General features: G+C 36.8%; 1 protein-coding gene across 2 annotated transcripts in view; it reads right to left on the reverse strand.

Moving 5' to 3' along the window:
- The window catches only part of LOC142351464 (uncharacterized), a 47,972-nt gene that overhangs the window by 514 nt on the left and 22,052 nt on the right, over positions 1 to 25,406 (reverse strand). For both annotated transcript variants that reach the window (XM_075403493.1, XM_075403492.1), the window contains 2 exons: positions 19,401 to 19,553; positions 1 to 137 (listed from right to left, as the gene is read on the reverse strand). The exon at positions 1 to 137 is cut by the window's left edge and continues 514 nt beyond it. In XM_075403493.1, the coding sequence (XP_075259608.1) occupies positions 1 to 137; positions 19,401 to 19,553 (290 nt within the window). The remainder of the gene's footprint in view (positions 138 to 19,400; positions 19,554 to 25,406) is intronic.

Genomic DNA, 25,406 nt, shown 5'->3' on the forward strand with positions numbered 1-25,406 from the left:
TGGGCAAATGAGAGTTGATGGTTCCAAATATTAGCAAAGTTGAAGGCCCGTGACGTTGAAAATCGATGTAATCGTAGTCTACTCCTTCCGGAACCTCGAACTCGTATACTTTTCCAGTCACTGACAGAATGAGGAACCTACAGAATTTGTTAAGTTTTAGGATCTTTTATTAACTTTTCGGATATTTGCCATTTGTGTTCCCCCAGCGTAGTGGGTGCATATTGTTCCCAACCCCCAGCACACTCTAAGTACTAAATTTTAAGAAAGGCGCATTGCCTAAGAATGGTTTCTGAATATGTAGAAAATCCAAAAATATTGTTCCAGCGCACACAGAATGTCAAATATAGAGACTCCCAATTCGACATATTAGATCTCGATACTTTCTGCCTACATTATACCAAAACTAAACGTTTTTTTGTCATATATGGTCTTGTATAATTTCCGAAAGAATTTCAACTCCGGAACCTGTTAATGTATCTTTAAATGCTAAATTATATAAAATTAAACTGAGATTGCATAGTGTTTTCCCCCCTTTTTGAATGATTTTTGCTATCACTGATTACTTTTCTTAATGCTTTTGAATTGTTACCTTATTTCATTAGCTTTCGTTTTCTAAGCGTTTTGCTGATTTTATTAAGGCATCTGAATCTCCCCATTTCATCAGATTCTTATGAAGTTTTATTTGAGTAAATTTTGAAATTAGTAGTATACGCTGCGACATTTTTGAGTGATTGAATAGATCTAGACAGTGACCATAATTTCCGCATGTATAGCTTATACTGTTACAACAGTTAATCTGTCAATTTATGCCTATAACTTTTTTATAAAAAAAAGACTGTCAAAAAACTCCAATGAAGAGAGATGAGACATTACCATTCGTTAAAAACTATCTCTGATCTAGTAGTCTCATTTTTAATGGTATTTGATCCTTGACACGACACAGCAGGCAAATACCAATTTTCGCTTGGCCGAAAATAAACATCAATTGATTTTCGAATGTCAAGCTTGAATTTAATTGATGCCAGGATATTGCAGCCTTGTGAAACTTTTTAAAAGTCTCCTTTCATCTAATTGTTGTGTCTTTTGTGCTGTGACAGAAATATGAGAGTTCTTTTTTATTCGATTTTAATGCTATTCCTTGTGCGTTCTCATAGTCTGTTTTGCTCAAAAAACTCAAACTATAAATTTTTCTGCAACTTTGTCCCTACTATCGGGCTTGCATAAAAAAAACTAGGATAATGAACAAATGAAACCTTTTCAATATCGACTCGTTTTTTTTCTAACTGATCCTTGGAGAGCACCATGTTTAATTGCAATTTCATCCAATAACTCTAAGCCGGTTTTCACATACTTCAAATTTTTTAAAGAAAAAACTCCAGAAGGGTGATTTTCGAGTTTCGAGATCCAAAAGAAAGAAATCAATCATACTGAAATTCTATGTAATGAATTTTGGCAGGAAATTTTGAAATGGCAGAAAAAAACGCCATCATCCGCAGTTGTAGCAAGTTAGCATCATCATTGGACTTCAAAGAGTCATCGAACTTAACAAAGTAATCTTTGAATTTCCGTTAATGGCATGAAATGTGATTTAAGAGCTGTTCAGAGACAACTAACTTTCTCTCGCTTTATCAGTACATCTTCTCTGAGAGCTTAAAGTCAAAACTCAGAGGGAAAAACGATCAAGCAACCAATTGCATACAAAGACAAGCAAAATTTTAATAACTGCTGGAAAATTTTTTTGAGAGCAACTAACAACCACGACAATAATTTTGCTTGTTCATCGGAACTTTGGAAATCAATTTTTGGTATGTAAAATTAATTATAATTAATTTATAGTACATACCAAAAAAAAATTATTTCCGATAAAAAATACAAAATTCTACGTTGATAACAGTTTCTACGTGGATATCGTTAGCTACGTGGATATCAATATCTACGTTTAAATGTTTGAATGACAAGACAAAAAAAATTAATACTGGCTAACTAGTGTATAGTAGCAGTGAAAATACTGAAAGTGCACCTTCCACCAATCAAAGACTGAGAAGACACTATTCTCTTTTAAATAGAGAGAAATCTTGTAGCTATAGTCAGTCTGTTAGATTAGATACACTATGTGTATACCATTGACTCCGGTGCTATGCTTCTTATCCACCGTAATAATAGAAGTTTACACTCAGTGTTTTACAGAGTCGGTTAGTCTAAGAGATATAAGTAAATCTACTTCGCGCGCAGAAATAAATAACCCTAGCTCTCTATACCTTAAGGCTGTAAAAGGAACTCATATCGGGTCTGCCTTAACTGGTGCGACCAGTTAGTTAACAAACTCTAACCGTAAAAAGAACTCACACAAAACACCCTTTTTTCTCCAGAGAAAACATTTTAGATTTAGAATACATAATTTTCTATCATTAATTTCTACAAAATTCAAGAAAAAAGGGAACACAACCCCAATAAAAACAAATTAATAATAATAATCTACAAAAATAAATAAAATGGATCAATACACTGATCAGTCTTCTTCTAACTTACCGATACTATCGGACGAGTTACAACTCGCAGTTGTTAAACAACAAAACACACGTCTAACACAAGAAATTTTACCTTTTACAGTTAAACACTACCTACACCAAGATGAGTTGAATATGCTCTTAAATACCACAAGACAACTTAAATACAACTATTTTGCAGTAGAACAACAACCTTACTTTTTTACCAGAAAAGGAATCACAGGATTCACGAACCGCCTTTTTTCATATATAGTTGAAATTTACGGAGCTCAACTCACAAAAGGCTCAGTTCTTTTTATTTGTGATCCACTCACAAACTTTGGAAATCAATTTTTGGTATGTAAAATTAATTATAATTAATTTATAGTACATACCAAAACAATACCACAAAAGGCTCAGTTCTTTTTACTTGTGATCCACTCACAAACAAATATATCTCATTAAAATACGACACTTTGTTTCACCCCCTATCAGACACCTTATTAGAATTTCTTAACGGAATCTGGACTGAGATACAACCTTCAGACAGTAAAGGAGTTTTTAGAAAATCTTCCTTCAAATTTCTTAAACGACTTGCAACCGCACTTCATGCAAATGCTTCATCCTCTCGAAAAGAAAACGTACACAAAATCACTAGACAAGAAGTAGAAGGATTCACTCACCTGCGAAAATATATATTACCTGTGTTACAGACTCAGACTTAAGCAAAGACCAAATTCTAGATACACCTACACTTCTATCCTGGTATATACACCGATTCTGGAAAAGTCTGGTGAGACATATCTTCCCAGCTACGAAATTAATAACACAAATTTACCCACAAATAATAACTAAATTACCAGAAACACTCCAATATATATATATATATATATATATATATATATATATATATATATATATATACATATATGATCCTGGCTGGTTTCCACAGAAGTTTACAAATATTCCGGAAATGCCAGCCGAAATTACACAAAAATTATCCAAAAACCATCAGAATATCAAAATTAAAAACTATAATGCAGAAACACATCCATTTGTCTTTACCAATAATCCAGAGAATACAAACACTTCTCTGGAAGCTTCACCAATTGAGAATATGGATACACTAATCCCTCCTCAACAATCTGAAAACCGTATGAACGGCCATCCTTAACAATTAGAAAACCGTATGAGCAAAACTGCGGAAACAGGTTTTAATTCAACATTATTAGATGACGGAACACTTTTTTCATCACAGACCGTGAATACGCTAATTGACTTTGAAGATAATGATCAAAACAATAACCAAAACAATAACAACCACAGTAATAATAACTCAACCACATGTATAACACAAATAATTATCAAAACCATCAACACAGACAACCTGTTTTTGACACAAAATTCAGATCCCCTAAACACAACCATACCAATACTATCAAACATAAACACATCTTCACTGCGTCTACACAGACAAAATTCAGCACATTTTAACACTGAACCTATTTTTCTTAATAATTCAACCCAACCCAAACAAGGGACTGACCAAAATGTTCAGATCACTCCACAACAATTAGTGATATTGTTAGACAATTAAATTCACAAAACACACAAAAAAATTCAAATGCACCGACTCCTTTTTACTTACAAGCAGCGTCAACACAAACGCCATCAACTGTAGTCTGTAGAAATACTCAAATGATGTATCCCTACCTAGGCGTCTCCGTGCCTATGCAACAATCTCTCAGACCCTTCGATGGTACTGACCCCACGTATACAACAGAAAATTTTTTAAATGCTATCACAGCAAAAATGTTAATGACAGCAGGACCAGAGCAAATTGATTCACCATTTCAGGAAGCCTGGATCCTGAAACGGATTGCCATGATCCAAACGGCCCTGCTTGGACAAGCACAACAGTGGTATTCACACCATCCACTAGATATAAAAAAGAAATGGCAAGTTTTTCGCCGCGAATTTCAGAAAACCTTTGATAATCAACAATCGCAAACACAAGCGAAATTACTATTAGAAAGTATAACACGTGCTTCTGGCGAACAAATAAAGACACTAGCGCTCAGATTAGAACAAATGACTCGAAAGGCATATGTTAATAACGCTCCAGATATGCAAAATGCAGAAATGAATGACGCACTCGTCAAAGCACTTGATCCAAAACTAGCATGAATAGCACTTAAAAAGATTGAGAATCACAAATCAACTGCACTGGAACCACACCTTCCATTTGCACAACTAGTTGAGAAAATTCACCAAGAAGATATTACAAGAACACATATTGATAGACACAAATAAACTAGAAACTCCACTCTTTCAACCTCAATTAATAATCTCTCCCTTGAGATAGATAATCTCACAGTAGATGGAATACACACAAGGGAACAAGATATCGCCCACGGAATCAATGTAGTACGACACAAGTACTCAAATGATCCAAATTTTAAAGGAAAACTACACTTCTCAAAATTTTGCAAAAATGCTCACGCTCAGGTCATAGTATCTCCACGTGCCCTGAAAATTGATACACGAAACCACTAGATAAAACTGATTTTCAAAAAGAAACCTTTAATTAAGCAATGAGAGGAAATCAAAACCTTCCAAATATACAAGTCACATCAACTAATATGACAGGCAAACCACTACTGTTTTCACATCGCTCTTGTAGTAATAGCAGAGAACATCGAAACAATTCTCGACACAGAAGTCCGAATAAATTCTCACAAAGTAATTCAAAACCCTACTGTGGCAATAGTAACTTCAAACCACCAAGCAGAAGCGGTTCACCCTACACGAGACCAAATTTTTAAATCTAATTCACAATATAACTCTAGTCCATGTTAGATGAAGAACAATCGAATGAAGAACCATTGTTAGATTAAAAACAATTGGACAACCCCACGTCCAACACTGAAAATACAGGCACACATAATGTTTCAGACGAAACACTTCTCGAACAACAATTCATTGAATTACTCTTAGAATTGAATAATGACACACAAGATGAATATTTTAATTGCCAAGAAGAATGCAATACTCTCACAGAAAAATACATTCTTTCCACTTCTTGTAAAAATAACATATGGGTACAACCACTCACGATATCTAGAATCACTCACGGAATCTCCCCACCACATCTAGAATAGATATTGTACTAAATTCTGGTGCATCACTCAACATCTTAAACACCGACACTTGGATAGAAATCAAAGAATATCATAAATTACAACTCAAAGCATCAACATTTGTTCTCTCGGCAGCAAAAAATTCTAAACTACACTCCAATGGAACAGTAAAACTCACATTGTACCCAAACGTAACAGAAAATAGAAACCTTAAAAACACATCAATTAAAATCACCTTTCATGTATATAACAAATCTAATATCATGAAATCTAATATTCTAGGTACACCTTTCCCAGAAAAAATGTAGAATCAAAAAAATGTTAATCTCATACACTTGAGATCAAACATAGCAATGATATAAAATCACATATATTTTATGATTCCTCTATTAAACCACCTCCGTATTATTCACAATTATTCTCCGTAATCGGAGATCAATTGTTCTATTTCACACCTTTCGAACACCGAGTATTAACCTACTCTTTAACTGCATACGAATGTGAAAAAAAATGCAAGTGGCACTATCATGTACGTATCTGATTTTTCGTTCGTACCACTACGCAAAAATATGTTTTTCTCTATAATGGATATAAATAATCTTGAAAACCCCTCTCACTAATTTATCCAAATACTAATAAACAATCCTTTACATCACCCCTTAACACTGGTCAAAGGACTAATTGGATATGCACAACAAGATATATCACTAAATGATTATCAAACCACAAAATATCGTATAAATAAACTCACAGAATTCTTGGATGCTTATACTCTAAAATATCTCACTCAAGGTACATCGGAAACACCAAAAAACTTTATTGTTTAAGTCTCACTAAACAACAAGTACACGAGTATAAAGTACAACAGAAAAAGTTCACCATACCACTTGACGTTACAAAATTCCCTGAAATAGATAGAGAATTCCTCACCATTCAAATTTGAACACACACAGCTAACACAAGCACAATTCGTAGAGTTGGCACAACTTCTCAATAAATTCAAAAAGTGTTATGCATCCTCAAAATTCGATGTTGAAAAAGTTAAGGTAGAACTAAATCTACCTCTAAAGGCTACAGCTTTCTTTAAAAAGCAAAGAGCCACACGCATCCCACTACAATTACAAGATAGAGTACAACACTTAATAGATATAATAACACATTTTGACATCATAGCACCCGTAAAAACAGATTCTTTAACTACTGGAAACACATTCATAAACCCAGTAATCATTATTAAAAAAGGGGAATAATTGAAAATTGTCTTAGACGCCCGTCAATTGAACACTATGATTGACGAAACAAAATGTAGTTGGTCCATATAAACAATTTAAGTTATACTAACACGAATTAAAGGACCTATTTTCTCCATAGCAGATATGAACATTTCCATAGCAGATATGAACAGTGCTTACAATCAAATGCCACTGGACAAACCATCACAAAGCCTTACTAATTTTGTGAGTGCTGGACAACAATATTGCTTTAAACAGTTATTATATGGTATTTCTATCGGCCCGGCGGCTTTCTCATCTTTTATGAGTAGCGTTTTCAAACCACTATTTCGCAAAAACAAAATAATCACTTATTTGTATGACGTCTTCATTCAAGACACAACAACAGAGGAAATGCACAAAACACTCAGCCAATATCACATTATTCTAAAAAAAAATGTTAAAGCTGCTCCCGACAAATCTTTCTTTCTTCTCGATTCAGTTAGATTTTTAGGACACCAATCCAGATTAATCATATAACCCCACTCAAATCAAAAATAGGTGGATTTTTGAAATTACACTCACCCAAAAATAAAAAAGAAATCCGAAATTACGTTGGATTCCTCACCTTTATCTCCAAATATATATATAAATATTTAATTTACAAGTCATTCTCCGACCTCAATCTCCAACTAACAGATACAACAGATTTCAAGTGGACTCCCGAATTATAACAAACGTTTGATAGAGTGAAAAAAGAACTTACGGACAGAACACTTCGCCTCGCAATTCCAAACTTGGCAAAACCTTTCTATATCCTTTGCGATGCCTCCAATTGCGGTATTGGAGCCAAACTCTTACAAAAAAATCAATTTGGGAAAATGGGTCTGGTTCCGGCAAACTCCTCCCGGCTATTCTCCACCACGGAACTTAGACTCTCTACCACACTTCGCGAATGCTCCGCAATTATCTATGCACTCTCGCAATATGAATTCCTTATTCAAGGATCTAAACACGCAATAATACTATACACATAGAGGTTATAAATTTCAGTTAATTCTCATGAAATTCCCGAACTTACTCATAGTTTGGATGGAAGGGAAAAATCTTTCGCGTCCAGATCTATTCAGTCGCTCACTGACGACAACACAAGATGAACACCGTCTCCGCGCAGTCGAGATACCGGAATCAATAAAATTTTTTATGACGCATAATCAAAACACACAACCTATAAAGTGTCACTACGCTGTATCGAAAGAATACATTAACTCAGTTTCTACAGACACTCATGTAGAATCACCACATTTTCCGATCTATTGACAGATAAAAGACAATTATTTTAAAGTACCATTAGAAAATAATCTTTACCTCTCTGTTTCACTCTATGAGTATCAAACTAAAGCACAACCTTTATAATTTTCACCAACAGAAAAAACAACGGTTGAAAAATAACTACTCATTCCAGAATTTTACCCCATCATACAACACACAGATGTCACACTTAAAACAAAAAAAAGAGAACCTCTTCCAGAATTTAATTATGATGCAAATAATGCAGAGCTTATTAACACTATGAAATTTTCGTTACCGGCAATGGATGGTTTTGTCCCAAAATCCCAAACATTATACAACTATTTTTACGAAAACACAGAATTTAAAGAAACATTTCTCTATGAAATGCAACAACAAGATCCAGTAATTAAACAACTTTTATTCTGGAAACGCTATGAAAACTCCCCCCAACTCTTCATTAACAATACGAGCCAACAAAGGCTTACTACAATATTATCGTCGATTTCATAACTTAAGTATTAACGAAAGCAATAATCTCTTGTGTTATAAACAAGAAACAGAACCACCAAAAATTTGTCTACTTTCTCTCCTTTTAGTTATGTTTCACAATTCACACACCCATGATCTTTCAGGCCACCCAGGTCGTGAAAAAACACATGCAACAATCACAGAAACCTACTGTTTTCCAAATATTTGTACTTGGATAGCAATACTTACACAAGATTGCTTGAATTGCCAAACCAAAAAATATATGCCAAACCTCTTAATGGCACCACAACAGCCATTTCTCGAAGTTTCACCATACTTTAATCACAGTATTTCAAGGGACACAAAAAGCCCAATCTCACCGTCTTCGGATGGGATTTCATACGTCTATGTATTCGTAGATGCGCTTACACATTATGTTGTACTCCACCCATCACCCAAAAATGATACCACTCACGCACTCACAATATTATTTGATCACTGGATTGTTGAATTCGGAATACCCAATATTTTGGTAACAGATAACGGAAATGAATATATTAACGAAGAATTCACACATTTCTGTCGTACATATAACGTACAATTCAAACCACGTACGCCATATGCGCCGTGGTCTAATGGACTCGTTGAAAACAGTAATCGCCAGTTGAATACATTTCTTCGTACAGTCTTAGACTCACAATATGACACGTGGTCACAGAAATTAAAAGTAATTCCGTTTGCATTCAATTCACAAGTTAGAATCAACTTGAATCTTTCACCATATGAACTAGTATTTGGCCAAAAACCAAAGGAACCCATAATATTTAATCTGTCTTCCACTACAGATAGTTTTGGAAACTGTATACCTACAGAATTTTCACTCTGTAAATCTTTACCCAAGCATACACATTCGAATCACCTAGGTCATCATCCACAAATTAAAAAGTTGCGGAAAGGAACCTTTGCACATTGGTTTCTCAATCGTGAAAAGATACAATCGGAAGTTTATAATGAAGTACACAATTATTTGAACCAAAACAAACATCTACGCACATCTATCAATCGCCGTTTTGGAACGGCACAACCACTCGAATTAAATACTTTTGTTTTGGCTGTAAATAAAGCCACACAAATTTGTATATCGATAAGATCCAACCACAAAAAATTGGACCCTATAAAATTGTTGATACTCCTACGTTAGTCACATAAAAATTAGAAGATTTTTCTGGTAAAGAGATTACCCGACAAAGAAGTAATATTGTACCATATTAACCGAAGGAACTCTCCGTTCAAGAAATACTTCTCGGATAGTTCGCTCTTTAAAACTACAACCTAAAAAACCGTCGCTTACCAAGTCGAAATCTGTCTCGGTTAGTCTATACATACCAAATATACCATCCACAGATAACTTCACCCCTCAGTTACCTTGTAGCCCGTCTGCAATACCCGAATTACACCACAAGGGATAATCGTCTTGGCCGACAGCCAATAAAAGATTACAGAATTTTCATACCACAATCCAAAATTTCGGCTTCACAAACAACGAATATATAAAACCGTTCACAATTCACTGTTAAACTACACAGTACATCACTCTTCTCGCTTCAAATAGCCGAATATAATTTTGCATAACACACAAAATAGCTACTAAACATACTTTAACTAAAAACACAATTCCCTTGTTCTCCTATACGAGAAGGATAATTCAGATAGTTCTTTCACCCCTCTCCCCGATAATACAATTACTTTCACTGGGAAAACTAATTACATCACCTGGAATAGTAAACAAAAAACGAACTATCTCTTCACCTGCTACCCTAGCAGAACCACAAAAACCCTTCCATCAGGAAATGACAAGGAGGAAAATACGGACCATTCCCCCCGATAATAATAAAAAGGAAAATAACTAAAAATTAGGTTAATAACCGACCCACAGATCGGTCTGGGAATAATTCCCTAATCTCATTTAATTGCCAAGATAAGATTCGGTAACTTTTTTGTACCCGAATGAAAAGTCATGGTCAGGCAAAATCACATCGTCTAAAATCACTTCACAGTCTACAGCTCTAAACCTAGTTGCTTCTCTTTCTCTCTCTATAAAACGTCAAATTCTCTCTTCAACATTAGACACTTTTCTCACTCTCTTCTACACTCTATTAAAACTTTAAGAGGTTGCTAGATTTTGAAATTTTCAAACTCCTTTTCACAACTCTTCCTTCATAGTTCTTCCTTCATTTATAGCAAAGCTTTTGGCTCAAACAACAATCAAGATCACCCCAACCAGTGACACAATCCACTCTCTCCTAATACAACCCTTTCAATCTCACAGCACTGAAAGCCACTTCATCTTCGAATTCAAACAGGTATGCACATTACTTCCCAATACAGATTGGAAGTTCTATTTAAAAGAACACCTTACGCAGACACATTTAAATACATTCAAAATTTTAAGACTAAACAGGTTCGTTTTCAAGATATCTTTTATAATCTTGATCATATTTTATATTCACACACTTGTTGTGAATGGGTTTTTTATATTAGAGACTTTAGAAACGAACACATCGCTCTTTTCTATCGCCCAATTTTTCCACTACAAGCAACACAAAAACTCTGAAAATTTTTATACAGACATTATTTACGCGATTAATCTTGACGCTATCCCAGCATCATATGATATAAAATATATTAACGAACTCCTAAGATTACATAAGCAATACCAACAACTCGTCAAATAACAACAACCCAGTAAATGAAACTAAATATCCACACGTTATCTTTTCATTTGAAAGAAAAGATTGTACAATCGCCGAATTATTAACCGTTTTTTCTTCTGACTTTTTAGATCTTATCTATCTCCACACTGTCATCCCACCAGAATCACCCTGCACAGCAATCAGAGTAAGTGTACCCAACTAAATCTTTTAATGATTGTTATTCCCACCTCTACTGACTATATAGTTTATTTTTGTGAAAATCGCCCCACTCTGGGATAAAAATTATCGTCACAATTGCGTCCTCTAGTCATCAACCCAACACTGACGCCAGTGCTGCCCCAGTCTCAGAATCACCTAGTTGCTCATACAGCGAAACCATTGAAAAATCAACACCAAAAGAGTCAACATTTAAGCTCTTTATTAAAAACCAGAAACAAGAAACTGAGGAACACCCCTACTTAGTCATCACTACTGCCAATTCTACAGATGGACGAATACACCACTTCCTCCACCCGTAATGATACCAGCTCCTCCACGAGCACCACAAACTGAGTTACTAAATTATTCTAATACACCACAATTTTCCACTCAACCAATAAATTTTGCGAACACCGATAAAACTCATAGCTCAGAAATGCCACAGCCAATTCACACTGTTTCACATATTAACGATAACGATACTACACATGATATAAGCCTACTTTCTTACACTTCTTTTTCTGATCCAACTAATTCTCAAATCTCTTCACCTACTCCTTTACAAATTGCAAGTTACCCATTTAATCCACCACAAGGACCCGTACGAAATTTTGAACGCTTGCTATCACAAGCACACTGGAATCACTCATTTAATATAGTCAATTCATCATCCTCTTTTCAAAGCTCTTTACCACTCAATTTCCCGGCACACCGTCCGTTATTACTTTAAGCTCTAATACACCCACGCCTGATCCAGATCAACACTCTCAACATTGTATTGGAAAAAACGCAGATACAACACAAACTTATCCGACTTTACCGCTTAAATTTGATCCTAAGTTTATTGTACCCCAACCCGCCCTCTTTGGAGATGATAATAACAATGAACATCAACATAATTAGACTATTCAGAGAATCTCTAAATCAAACAAAATAACACCCGTTCAAAAACAAAGAGCTCATGAATTTTTAAAACAATCAAAGATCACCTTTTCTGTTGAAATTGTTGTCGAACAAGACAAACTTATCTTTCACCCACATGCTGCTGCACCACCTATCTTTTGAGTAAAACTAATCCATCACTCTTTATTTGTCAAGAAATACATTATAATTTTGATAGATACACAAAGAACACCGCAGGTTTTTTTGTCTTCTATAAGCCGCACTCTGGAATCACCTACACATGTCAACTACAAATTTAAATTACAACCTAATTAACTTATTCTTTTCATGTCCACTTCCAATCAAACAAACAATTAAAGTTGATCAACGCAGTATTTCCACACCTAAAACTGGCATACAAGACCTAGTAGTCACACACTATGATGGCTCCCCAAAGCAAATCACAAATTTGCAGTATTATAAACTCAACGAAATTGGTGAATGAAAAATCAAACCAGCTGATTTTCAAATCCTCCCCGCACAAGTACAAATATTTTCACAAATACGCACTCTGCAAGTACGCACCTACGCCATACATGCTAAACTTAGCGACAAAGAAAGCTTCTGTCACACAATTTCACTCAAACGAGGTTTTCGTTTTGGTCACGATAATTGGTATGTTAATAATATGGAAAGACCTTTCTTCCCCACAGAAATTGAAGCTCGTAGAGAACTTGCACGCGTTTGTCTCATAAGTAAACACCAGTATCCCCTTCAAATGATACAGTTTGACGTATTAGACGACCCCCGCTGGCAAGCAAATTTTGAAGAAAAACAAGTTCGTTTTCGACTGGATCGTTATAGACCCTTCGCATTCCAACACGGAAGGATGGTTTAACCCACGTGATCATGATTGGATACCTAATGCCACAAATAATCCCGGGGCTGACTGTCCCGGTAAAGACCCTGAACACGAATATCACATCATCCTCACAGTAGGATGGTCACTACAATTAACAAACATCACACTCACTTTTGATGTTACCACAGAACACGTGTACTATGGCACAGTTCGCATTAATTGCGATATAGAACGAGGCCACTGCCCTCCAAATCACGCTATTAAACATACCATTATTTGGGAACCCGAGAATCACTGTCAAAATTTTGATGTCGGAAGATCACATTCACATATGATCAAATTTCAAAAACGTTATTTTATTGAAACACTCGAAAATATTGAAACCACTAGTGGTCACAAACATATGCCACACATGTATTCTAGTCGTTTTCAAAAACACCTATATGATGAATCTGCACTTTCACGATTTGAAGTCCTCACAAAACCCCTCTATAAATGCAATGAAGACCGCCCATATTATGCAACACAATATCAAGACATCTTTATACAATACCGAAAAGGTTTTTTAATTTTGTCTCGGGAAAACCGCCAACCGATTTTGATAATACACATGTAGCAGTCCCGGATGGATCACCCCCCTTAACACCTTACACAAAAGCTAATATCACCGATGGATACGTAATTCCACAAGAATCACAACTATACCGCAAATCGGAAAAATAAGAACTATTTCGAAAACAAAATTGGTTTGGTGCAGTTCACCCTAATGTTCAAATAGATGCCAAAATTGATTACACGATTAGTCGAGTTTTACTCGAAATGGACCACACAAGTTAAGCTTCTATAAGAAACAATGTGACTTAGACCTCGATTTAAAACAAACCGCTTTTATATTACTTACAGTAGTTGGTTATATTATCACAGGACAGCGACACACATTCGCTACACTTAAAAGTCGAAATGTCTTTTCACACTTTCATGTAAAATTTTTTCATCACCTTTATATGTTCTTGAAAACCAATGCTTTGAACGTATACCCATAAACTATCAAAATAAATTACAATTCGTTGACCAAGTCACTCGAAAGTATTTTCCCTGGTCTATTAACAAACAATGTATATCCAATAATTTTAACAAATATCACTTGACGCAGACGGCGATGACAAATATCGCTTTACACCCTACCCAATCAAGGCGCGAAACCCCGTTAAATCATTCACGCATGGCGAGGTTGAAAATCGCCGTACCCACGCTGATTTTACCGCGCAACAACGCGGAATATTTAGTCAACACGACTGGACTAAATCAATAGATAAGATGAAATTTAACCAATTAGTTGATGAAGCAGCTGAAAATTTTGAAGTAGCTCGAGCAGTAAATTTTGAAGATCTTGCAAAACAAGCACAATTACAAGCTCAATTCTCACAATTACGCACTGAATATAATAATTATTTCATCAAACTCTTTATTAACGGAAAAGAATTCATTCTCCGCCGATTAGATTGGCATGACTTGATCAATGGCAACTATTTAAAAAATCCTTAATAGGAATCTTTGGATGCCCTTGGTACGTATTAAAAGATATAGCCATAATATGGACTGTATTTAATTTTTTACAGTGCCTTTTTGGCCTATTTCGTAGTGCTTTTAACACATACAACTTAAAATCACTCTTAGGACCCGATATCACATCCGCTAAAATCATTACCTCCGGTTTTTTTGGAGCATTTTCACAAACAATATTCTATGTATTATAATCGGACTCTACACAGTATTAACCACCTTCACCTAAAAAACGACGACGAAACTCAGTTGATAGTTGCACTCCACACGCTCAACACGAATTGAATTTATTACAAAAAAAGTTTAAAAGTTTCGATAAGAAATTCTCGTCTCCTGTAAACAATAACTCAAATAAAAGACATACTTCTACTTTACCAGTTTCTATCTGTCAAAGCTATGAAACACCTACTAATTCTCGCATGAAACCAGATTTTCAATCTTTACATTTGCAAACTTTTCAACCAAATAAACTAAACGCCCACGTGAAATTTCCTGATTATCAGGAAATACCGGAAGATCTTCTCTTTAATGTTCCAAGCACTAGAATTTAACACTCCTTTTTTTAGTGACTCCACTGCAGTCCCTACCCACCAAGAAGGAGGCTCACCAATTCCTCCAAATGTCGATACCAAGTTATACGATCTCATTAAGTTGGAGTTTGATGACATCCTGCCATCACCCTTCACTCCATTGGTGCTGGAATCCACAGTGCCGGAACCAGTTTGCGAAATGCAAACGCCCGCCCTCTTTACGATAGCGCAATTGTCCCCACAGCCAAAGCCTGTGGATACGGCTTATTATGCTTGGGTGAACCCACTGCATTCACCCGCCAATTCTTCATCGAGTTCAGGTGAACTTCACTTGAATATCGAGAGTGATACAAGTTCACCCTCAGTCCCCACAGGACCGCAAAGCTCGCCACAAGAGCTACCCCTCCAAGGACCGAGTCAGGTGCCACAGCCAACTCCACTCTTTTCAACTGCGCACAGAGCAGTCCCCGCATCACAACCCCAAACTCAGTCCACGAATATTCTACCTCGAGCTGATGAAGTCGCAACAGCAGAGCAATCTGGCCACTCCATGCCAGAGACGGTTGTCCCCAGCTGGGCGTTATCTGGTAGGATCCGTGGAGCACGACCACGATCCCAGCCACTGGTTTACCCACCACCAGTGATGCCAACACCGCATACACAACGCCCGCCAGTATCGTCACCGCGGTACGGACAAGCTCTTCCACCCCTGCGACCCCAACCCTCTATCCCTCAGCCACCCACCTGCGACCGTCCGATATCAACTGACAATTACCCTTGCACTGACCCCTCACCCAGAAGGCGTCCACGGGCCACAGCACATGAAATATACCCCGTTCGCTTGTCCCCGAAACAAACTTCACAATCGCCTGCTCGACACACAGCAAGCCCTCCCCGAAGCTCACAGCCCTTATCCTCTCGCGGACGGCCTAACCCTTTCGCGCCAACACACGGCATGCCACACAGGTCACAAGGACCAAACTTCAGATTTCAACTTGATCCCATAAAGAACTATTTTCTATTTTCTCCACTCTACGCTAAGGCTAATCGTCCCTACAATGTGTAGAAGGAGTGCCACGAAGTGTATCTATGGCCACACTTTCAACCTCCTCTACAGGGACTGGACGGCCGATAAACTCGAAAATCTCCAGCCTTCACAAGAAGAGCATCGAATCTTCAACCGCCTTCTGGCGTTACAGCCACACTGTAATGCTGACCCGTATCCCAGTGCCCTTGCTGCTTGTCTGGCCCACGATCCGGAACTTCTCGCCTTCTTCCGGGACCCAGATAATCGAGCTCCGGACTTCGAGTTTGAATACAGGACGTATGCCACAGCCCTACAGCACCACCTTGGGCTCACAGACCCACAATATTGAGACTCACTGTTCTAATAAAACTCATATTTTTTCTTACTATATTGTTCTTATATTCCTTTTCTTGTCCTCATTCTCTTCTCTTTGCCAAATATATATTTTCCATGTATCTTTTCCTTTTTTCAAAAAACTGAAGATTAGGATCAGTTCTTTTCTTCTTCTCCCCGGTCGGGACTTACAAAAGAAAGTATTAAATCTCCCTAACAAGATTTAATAAGGGAAAGTAGCTCACACTGTAGCTAAATAGATGGATTTCCACCAGAAGGTAAGCTGGTAAACCCGACTGGTTCAAACCTTGTACCAGGTGGAGATAAATAGAAATCTCCTCGTACAAACCAGACAGAGACTACAGACTACAAGTGATCCTCCAACTGGAATAAATCCTCACTACAAGACTGTGAGAGCAGTTGGGCATACTCTCAACAGAACTAACGTCACTGGCCAGCACACCCTGGAACCGGCACCCTTACTGGTCTCAACAAGACGAACCTCTTCACTAGTCACACTAGACAACACTAGTCACTACTTCACTGACATGGGTTCCAGACGACGACACAAGTCATAACCCACTTCAGAGGGGACACAACTCATCACTCACTTCACCCTACCCTTCAACGAGGATGACACATTCTACGTATTTCTGCTAAAACTCACAACTTAGGAATTGAAACCCCAGACTGATGTAGCAGTGAAAATACTGAATGTGCACCTTCCACCAATCAGAGACTGAGAAGACACTATTCTCTTTTAAATAGAGAGAACTCTTGTAGCTATAGTCAGTCTGTTATATTAGATACACTATATGTATACCATTGACTCCGGTGCTATGCTTCTTATCCACCGTAATAATAGAAGTTTACACTCAGTGTTTTACAGAGTCGGTTAGTCTAAGAGATATAGGTAAGTCTACTTCGCGCGCGGAAATAAGTAGCCCTAGCTCTCTATACCTTAAGGCTGTTAAAGGAGCCCACATTGGGTCTGCCTTAGTATCTTGTCCCTGTTTGCTCGAGTCAGCAATGTTATGATACTGCTGACTTCAGTGAGCACAGATAAGATACACTAGTTGACATTTTTATTCTTCTCATTCAAATTTCAAAAGTAGAAACTGGTCACCACTTGCCATATTTGTGAAGCAAATTGATCAGCGAGCTTAGTTTCGGAGAAACCGTCAAGATGCAAAGAATTAAGACTGTCAAAAATGTAATTCAAAAAGTTGAGATAATTTTTTATTATTGCGGCTTGATCATTAACTGCCAACGACCAGGGAGAATATCTAAGACATCAAAGCGAACATAATGTCAAATTGCATGTGAGCACAAAACTGAAGCAGCCATTTGCTGGACATTTACCACTATGACTCTATGTAGGATGTTTCTACCAACTACTTCTCCGATGAGAGTCGGGGACATAACCCACTACGCTAATTGGATTATTTACGGTCATCTCTCACAATCGGTTTTTGCTTTACCCATAGACTTAATTTCTGAAAGCGCGCAATTCAAATCATTAAAAAATCAAAAATTCAAGAGTCATTATTTTCAGACTTAAAAGTGCATGTGGGAGTCATTTCACTGGTCTTAAGATTTTTCAGCAAGAAAAAGCTAGTGCAGACACTTGTGCATAATAGGAAAACAATCAAACCTCCGTGCTTTCCTGACCGCCAAATTCCAAATTCCCCGTATTTATTTCCACTTGAGCAAGTTCGGTATCTGTTTCAAATAAAAATGGAAAAAATTCTTCCTGCTTCTAAAAAAGTTGGACAACTTAAACAAGCTCTCCAGTACTTATGGCTAACTTTTTCACATAATATGGTTCGTGATCTAATTAACTCTATACCACAATCGAAAAGCAACCAGTATTTCACCCCATTTTAACGCAAAAATTGCTGCTGATGTGTGTTTATGCTTTCTGTCTGACTTTTTTGTCTTTGAATGCTTAACTTTGTTAATGCTGGTTGCTACTTCGTTTATTAGCTCCGTTAACTTCAACAAGAAGTCAGAAAGAAGACGAGTGATTGTATAGTGGGTGCCGAGGGAGTAGATTATCATAAAAACTACGAACAATTTTATAGTTGGTTTTGTGTTTTACACGTACTGTTTGGCCATGTGGATGTTTTTTTGAACAAAACAACCACAATATATTTCAGTCCGCGGTCCAATTGACATAATTAGTCTAAGCAAAAGTAACAAATTGGAGCTCCATTTTAGTGAAAAAAATCGAAAACGATGGAATCAATGCACTAGGCATTTTACACCAGCTCATAAAAATTAACTGATCATCTCAAAATCAGCAGAAGGTAAACGCTGAGTGCACTTTTCAACCATGTTTTTACCGACTTTTTTGGCATTTGACTTTCCATTTTTCACTCTGCATACCGTCATTCTTTCCAGAAAGGGTAAAAATCAAAGTCCAGCAAGTAAAAAAAAACACAATTATCCTAAGTCTGACAATTAAAAATTAGAATTGAGTCAAGTCTGACTAGTCAAAAAGTTGTCATTAATCGCCCGGGTGACCATCCAGACTGTTTCAGCAATCTACCAGCAATCTACTGTAAATCCAGAACTGTACATAGTCAAATTGACTGAGTAATGGTTAAGAATTTGATTTATGTGTGCTCAGTGGTATTATATACTTGGCGTTTGGTTATGGCCCAGGGTACTCTGATAAACTTCTTTACTACCTCTCATCGAATTGATCAACTTTGATGTTGTTCATATCCATGCCCGAATGGGTTAGTCTAGCTTCCCACAGTTGTCCATCTGATCGCTCCAGAAACTCAACAAAATCATCTTCCAAAGTGTCTCGTGTAGTGCGGGGCTGTCGACTAAGATCACTAAAAGTTCCGAAAAGTAATTATAATGGAGGAAAATTTCTATCGGGTAATCAAAGAACCCCAGAATGAGGATATATTGTGTTTCGGTCCCAGTGTTTCTCAAACCCAGGGTTTTTAGCCCCAGGGTTTCTTACCCCAGGGTTTTTGGCCCCCACTAGCAAATTATGCAGCTTTGAAGCTATTTATTATGTAGGAAATTAGCACGTGCGGCGCCCATGAGGGTAAAATTTGTATCCCCCTTGATCTGAGGGTGGGGGGGGGGGTCGGCGTAACATTTTAGGTCAGGCGTAGGTCAGGCGTAGGTCAGGCGTAGGTCAGGCGTAGGGTCGGCGTAGGTCATTTTTCAAAAATAAACTTTGAGAAGAAAGTAAATATTTATGCGATACAGTTGAACAAATGGCAATCAAATATGATCACAAGAAAAAAACGACGCCATATTGGATTTCATTAAAAAAAATTCAGTTTTTATGTAACCATAAATTCAATATATACAATAAATACTAATAAATTTTCAATACGATACAAAAAAAGAAGTTTAGTTATTAAATAGTTTCAGATATAATTGAATGTCAGGGTAGCCGTGGTTGCCTTTTTGTAATGTTGATTGTTGGAGCTAGCTCATTACATCATTCTCTGGAGAAGTGGATAACATTCGAAAACGACTCAGAGGGAAGGTCATACCGAAACCAGGATAAAATCTACATCCAAACGCTAAAGATAAGTACAAGATAGTACAAAATCGATTGCGATACGTTGAAAATAACACCAACATTATATTGTGGCACAATATTATCAAAAATAGCCCGAAAAGCGATAATAGAACACCCCTCAACGGTGATCAATTAAAAGTTGAAATCGAACGTCTACAACGAAAGGTTGATATAGTTGGAATTGTTTATTGTGTCAGAGAAGGCGCTCCTGACGTCTATAACAAATTGAAAGAAACTGAGATACCAGTGTTGCATATAGTCAAGAATCTTTTATCTCGCCGAAAGCAAAAGGGTGAGAAAATGTTGAAAAAGTACAGTAAGCTTCACTTGGATCCATTTCTCGAATTGAAAACGCTCTTCTCAATCGTACGAAACAACGGTGATTTGAAACGAATCTGCAAAAAGAAAAATAGCAAACCCCAAAAACAACGAAAACAAAAATTTGGCAACAAATAATCAACTTTGAGGTTAGTTTAAGTTCTGTGAAGTTCCTAGAAATTAAGTTCCTTGGTCCGGATCAGAATTTTTAACCTAAAGCCCCAGTTGTTAAGATTGTTTTTTGAGAAATTCCTAGCGATTAAGTTCCTTGGTTTTGCTCGGAAAATAATATAACACGAAATGGGAAAAAATCGTAAAACTTGCGAGAAGGCCGTTAACGCGAATGAAAAGAGTTATACTTGTGTGGCATGTAATTGTAAGATGCATCTGACTCCTGAATGTACAGCTCTTTCTCCAGCTGCAATTACTAGCATTAAAGAGCTTGTTATGAATGCCATGCTACTCTACAATAATTGTGTTGAAAAAAATGAGAGGGATAATTTTATTCGTTGTCGAACCCTGGCAAAAATTGCTGAAAAAATCGATAGCTTGGATGTTGGGGAAAAACTGAAGAATATGGAAAGGCGATTAACGGACTTAGTGGATGAGAAAATTGGGAATGCTACAAAAATGACGTGTGACAAAGTTGAAAAAACATATGCTGCTGTTGTTGCTGTTGAAACTACTTCAGGAAAACCTAAAGGAGTTAAAATTGATAAAAACTCGAAAAGTCACAATATCAATAAATGCATATGAATACAAGGGATACCTGAGGATCCTAATAAAACGAAAGGGGAAAATTTTGTCCCAACAAACGATGAAGTTAACGATCTGCTCAATTCGATATGTGCAAATGCACATGTAACGGAAATACAAAGACTTGGAAAATTTCGAAATGATAGAAAAAAGCCAAGGGCGGTATTAGTAACTTTGGCAAATGAATACGAAACAAGAATTACTCTTGCAAAAAGTCAAGAATTCCGAAATGGTTTGGTTGAAAAAAACATTTACATGCGGCCAGCGTTGTCGAGGGATGACGCACTGAAAGAAAATCAAATGTTAAAAAAGCGAAGGGAGCTGCTTGACGGAGCTGCTGTACCTAAGAAGAAATTGAAAATTCGAAATCTTGAAATTTACAATGATGGGGTCAAAGTGCAGCTGGATGTACAGAATGCCCACAGACTAGGAGGCTTTCTCCATACCCTCCAACTAAATACAAGAAGATTAATAAATATCGAAAGAAGATCAAAATTCGTAATTGCAGTAATTAACTCAGATTTTAATGTTCTATGTCTATGCTAAACCTGGTTGAACGATAACATTCATGTCTCCGAACTCTGTCTTAACAATTACAGTACTTATAGAAGTGATCAGGTCACGATTGGAGATAGAAATGCGCATGGAGGTAACCTCATTGCTGTGGAAAATACTCTGATATCGGAAAAAATAAATTTCACTCCACCCAACTGATGTGTAGCGTGTAAAATTACTCTGAATGACACTCAAGTATTTTTCATGCGTTCTGCAATCCACCCATATCAAGTTCATATCGATACACGATAGAGGACTTCCAACTGCTCCTAAGAAACATTCCTAAAAACAAACCAATTGTCATCTGTGGAGACCTTAATTTTCCAGAAGCAAACTGGAAGACACTGTATACTCCCAACGAGACTGAAGACAAAGTCATCAACTTTCCGACATGTGGAAACAACATCTTGGATACTGCCTTCTATCCAAATTGTCATCTATCCGCTGAATTAGACAAATCTTTTCCATCTATCTATAATCTAACTGACCATGAAGCTATTTGTCTATCCTTGAAAAACCCAGTTTCTGAAACAAAACCAATAATACAGAACTTTAGAAGTTTCAGGAATGCTGATTTTGACGCTAAAAACGAGCATCTTGTTGAAAAACCGTTCCAGTCAATTTGTTACACCAACATCAACAAAATGAGCAAAGAATTCACAAGGTATCTTGACGGAATTTTTGATTTGTAAGTCCCGAAATGAACAAGGCATAGACAATCACTGCCACCTTGGATTTTCTGTTGTACTTCAAATTTGATTAATAAACTGAAGACACAGAAACGTTTATTGGAGAATAAACCAAAATCTTACAGAAAACAGTTGGTTCTGAAACTGGAAATCCAAGACATTGATTCAGCTGAACAAGACAGAGTTGTGTACCAAGAAAATTTAATGGGATCGAGAAATACAGACAGATTTTTTAAACATCTTAAAAGCCTAAACAAATCTGCTTGCCTGCACAAGTTATGATGAATGATACCAAGCAGAATTCACTTCGATGCGAGCAAGTAAATATGTTAAATAAATTTTTTCACTCCGTGTTCTCCCCAAAAACTAATTTCAGTTTGAAAGATATTAAAGTACAGAAACCCTCTCTTACAAATTTTGACATCTCGAAGAATACCATCAGAAAAATAATGGATGATATTTATGCCACAAAACCCAGAGGACCGAACGGTATACCTCCGGTTTTTTACGTAAAGACGAGCAAGAATATCTGCAACATCATGCATTCTGTCCTTCGGAACATAAAAAGGCTGCAGAAAATACCCGAGAGCTGGAAAGTTGCTGCCATAAAGCCAATTTTGAAAAAAGGAGACCGAAGGAAAAAAAACTACCGGCCTGTCTCACTATTGAACATTGATAGCAAGATTCTGGAAAAATGTATACACATTGCCTTGTATAATCATTTTCGAAATTTCCTAACTAAGAGTCAACATGGTTTTGTATGGAGAAGATCTGTGCAAACAAATATGCTGCTGTTTCTCAAAAGAATATATGAAGCTCTTGATCACGACCCTCAATCAGAAATTATTGCTCTCTACACTGACTTCTCAAAAGCTTTTGACAAAGTACCACATTATGAGTTAATTCAAAAATTGATTGACATTGGAGTTGGAGGATGTGTGCTCGAAACTTTAATCGACTACCTGAGTGATTGACGACAATATGTGCGTTTGGACAATAACAGTTCGAAGATTCTCGATATAACAAGCGGGGTACAACAGGGGTCACTCCTAGGCCATATACTGTTCTGTATATTTATTAACGATCTTCCAGATATCCTGATGTTTTCTGAGCCCTTTATTTTTGCTGATGATCTTAAAATTTTGGCTGTACAATGAAGCTACCGGGAATTCCAAGATGATCTACATGGGATTGAGAACTGGATAATCCAAAGTAAATTGGAGCTGGCAATAGACAAGTTTGCGTATCTGAATTTCAGAGGTAGAGACCAACAGTACAAATAGATGGGAAAAAAATTGGCGAAATACACGACTGTCAAAGATCTTAGTATTCACGTGGCGGCTGATGTATTGTGGAAACAACAGATTGAAGAAAGAATAAAGAAAGCAAATAAAGTTCTGTACATGCTTAAGCGAAATGTTGCAACTAAAGTAAAAAGGTTTGTGAAATTGGGATTATATAATTCCACAATTCTGCCGGTATTGCTGTATGGTTTCACGTGCTTGACTGCAGGATGAACTGAAATTCAAATTCTGGAAAATTTTCAAAAAAAGGTAGGTACAATGTGGAATTTTTTCGGGAAGAAAATTTCTGAGCGGAATATTTGCAGTTGGCAATTGTTTTGCTTTTGTCAAAACTGTAGAAACTAATGGACATTATTTTAATTTGATGACTGGGACTTTAGACCCTTCAGCACAGTGTAAATCCCCAACAATAACAACAACAACAATATCTGCTAACTCAACAACCCTGTAGATCTTGCAATATAGCTCTCCAAAATACTAGATCCACATAACATTTATCCGTTTTCATATAATATAGCCAAACATCTTAGCAGACTTTTGCAAGATAACGATCTTATAAGAATGGCTTTTCTTTAAACTGCTTTCGTAAATCGAGAAAAAGATTGCATTTTTATCCGACGACACCAAAGAAAAAAATGAGAGACCCTGAATTTGAATTTGCTAAGGCCTAGAGACAGAAATGGGAAAATGAGGAAAATGCCCAAAAAAGGGCAATGAAGAGGTTTTAGTGGGCACAGAAAGTGGAAGTTGGATGAGTTGGGTTTCATGCAAACCGAAGCATACAAAAAAGGGGCAAATAAAAAGCAGGGCTGAAACGCAAAATGAAAAGCCGCAAAAGAAAAGAGAAGGGTTGGCACAAAAACACAAAACAAACATTGCATACGGCAAATATCAATTTCGAGGAAACGATAAAAGGTATCTCAGAATATGTCTTATATATATTTAAGAAGCCTTGATTATTGCGCAATTAGACAAAGCTGAGTCTTAAGACAATATTAATTATAATTAATGGATTTCAAAATCAGCAACAATCTGTAAAATTTTTTTACGAGAAGCTTGCTAATCTGACCCAACTATTTCTGAATTGAGCATATACCATTTTTCAATGTCGCCTATTTTCACCCCGAAACCAAAAAGTTTTAAATGGGCAGAAAAAGTGGCCATGACTGGTATCATTGGACGATATCATAATTTTTTTTCTCGGACAATCTGAATTTGTGGAGGTGCTGGCGTTTTATTCTTCCTCTTCTTTTCACTTTAGAGAGTTTTATAGGCAAGCCACCGTAAGTTGCGGCCTTCTTATTTTGATACGAAACAAAAGCAAACCAACAATAAAAACTGTGCTCAATACTTGATCCAAGACTTGTCTATTTTCGGCCAAGACTTGCGCAAAATTTGTCAAGTCCTGGCCGAGACTTGTTCAAGACTTGTTCAACTGAATGCAAAAGTTGCTCGTGGAACCTTTTGAAGATTAAATCAAATATTTGTGCAGCAATATTGGTGTACGCTTACCTCGCAAAA

Source organism: Convolutriloba macropyga, chromosome 13 (assembly GCF_964194025.1).
Source record: "Convolutriloba macropyga chromosome 13, txConMacr16.3, whole genome shotgun sequence".
In the NCBI taxonomy this organism is placed as follows: domain Eukaryota; kingdom Metazoa; phylum Xenacoelomorpha; order Acoela; family Convolutidae; genus Convolutriloba; species Convolutriloba macropyga.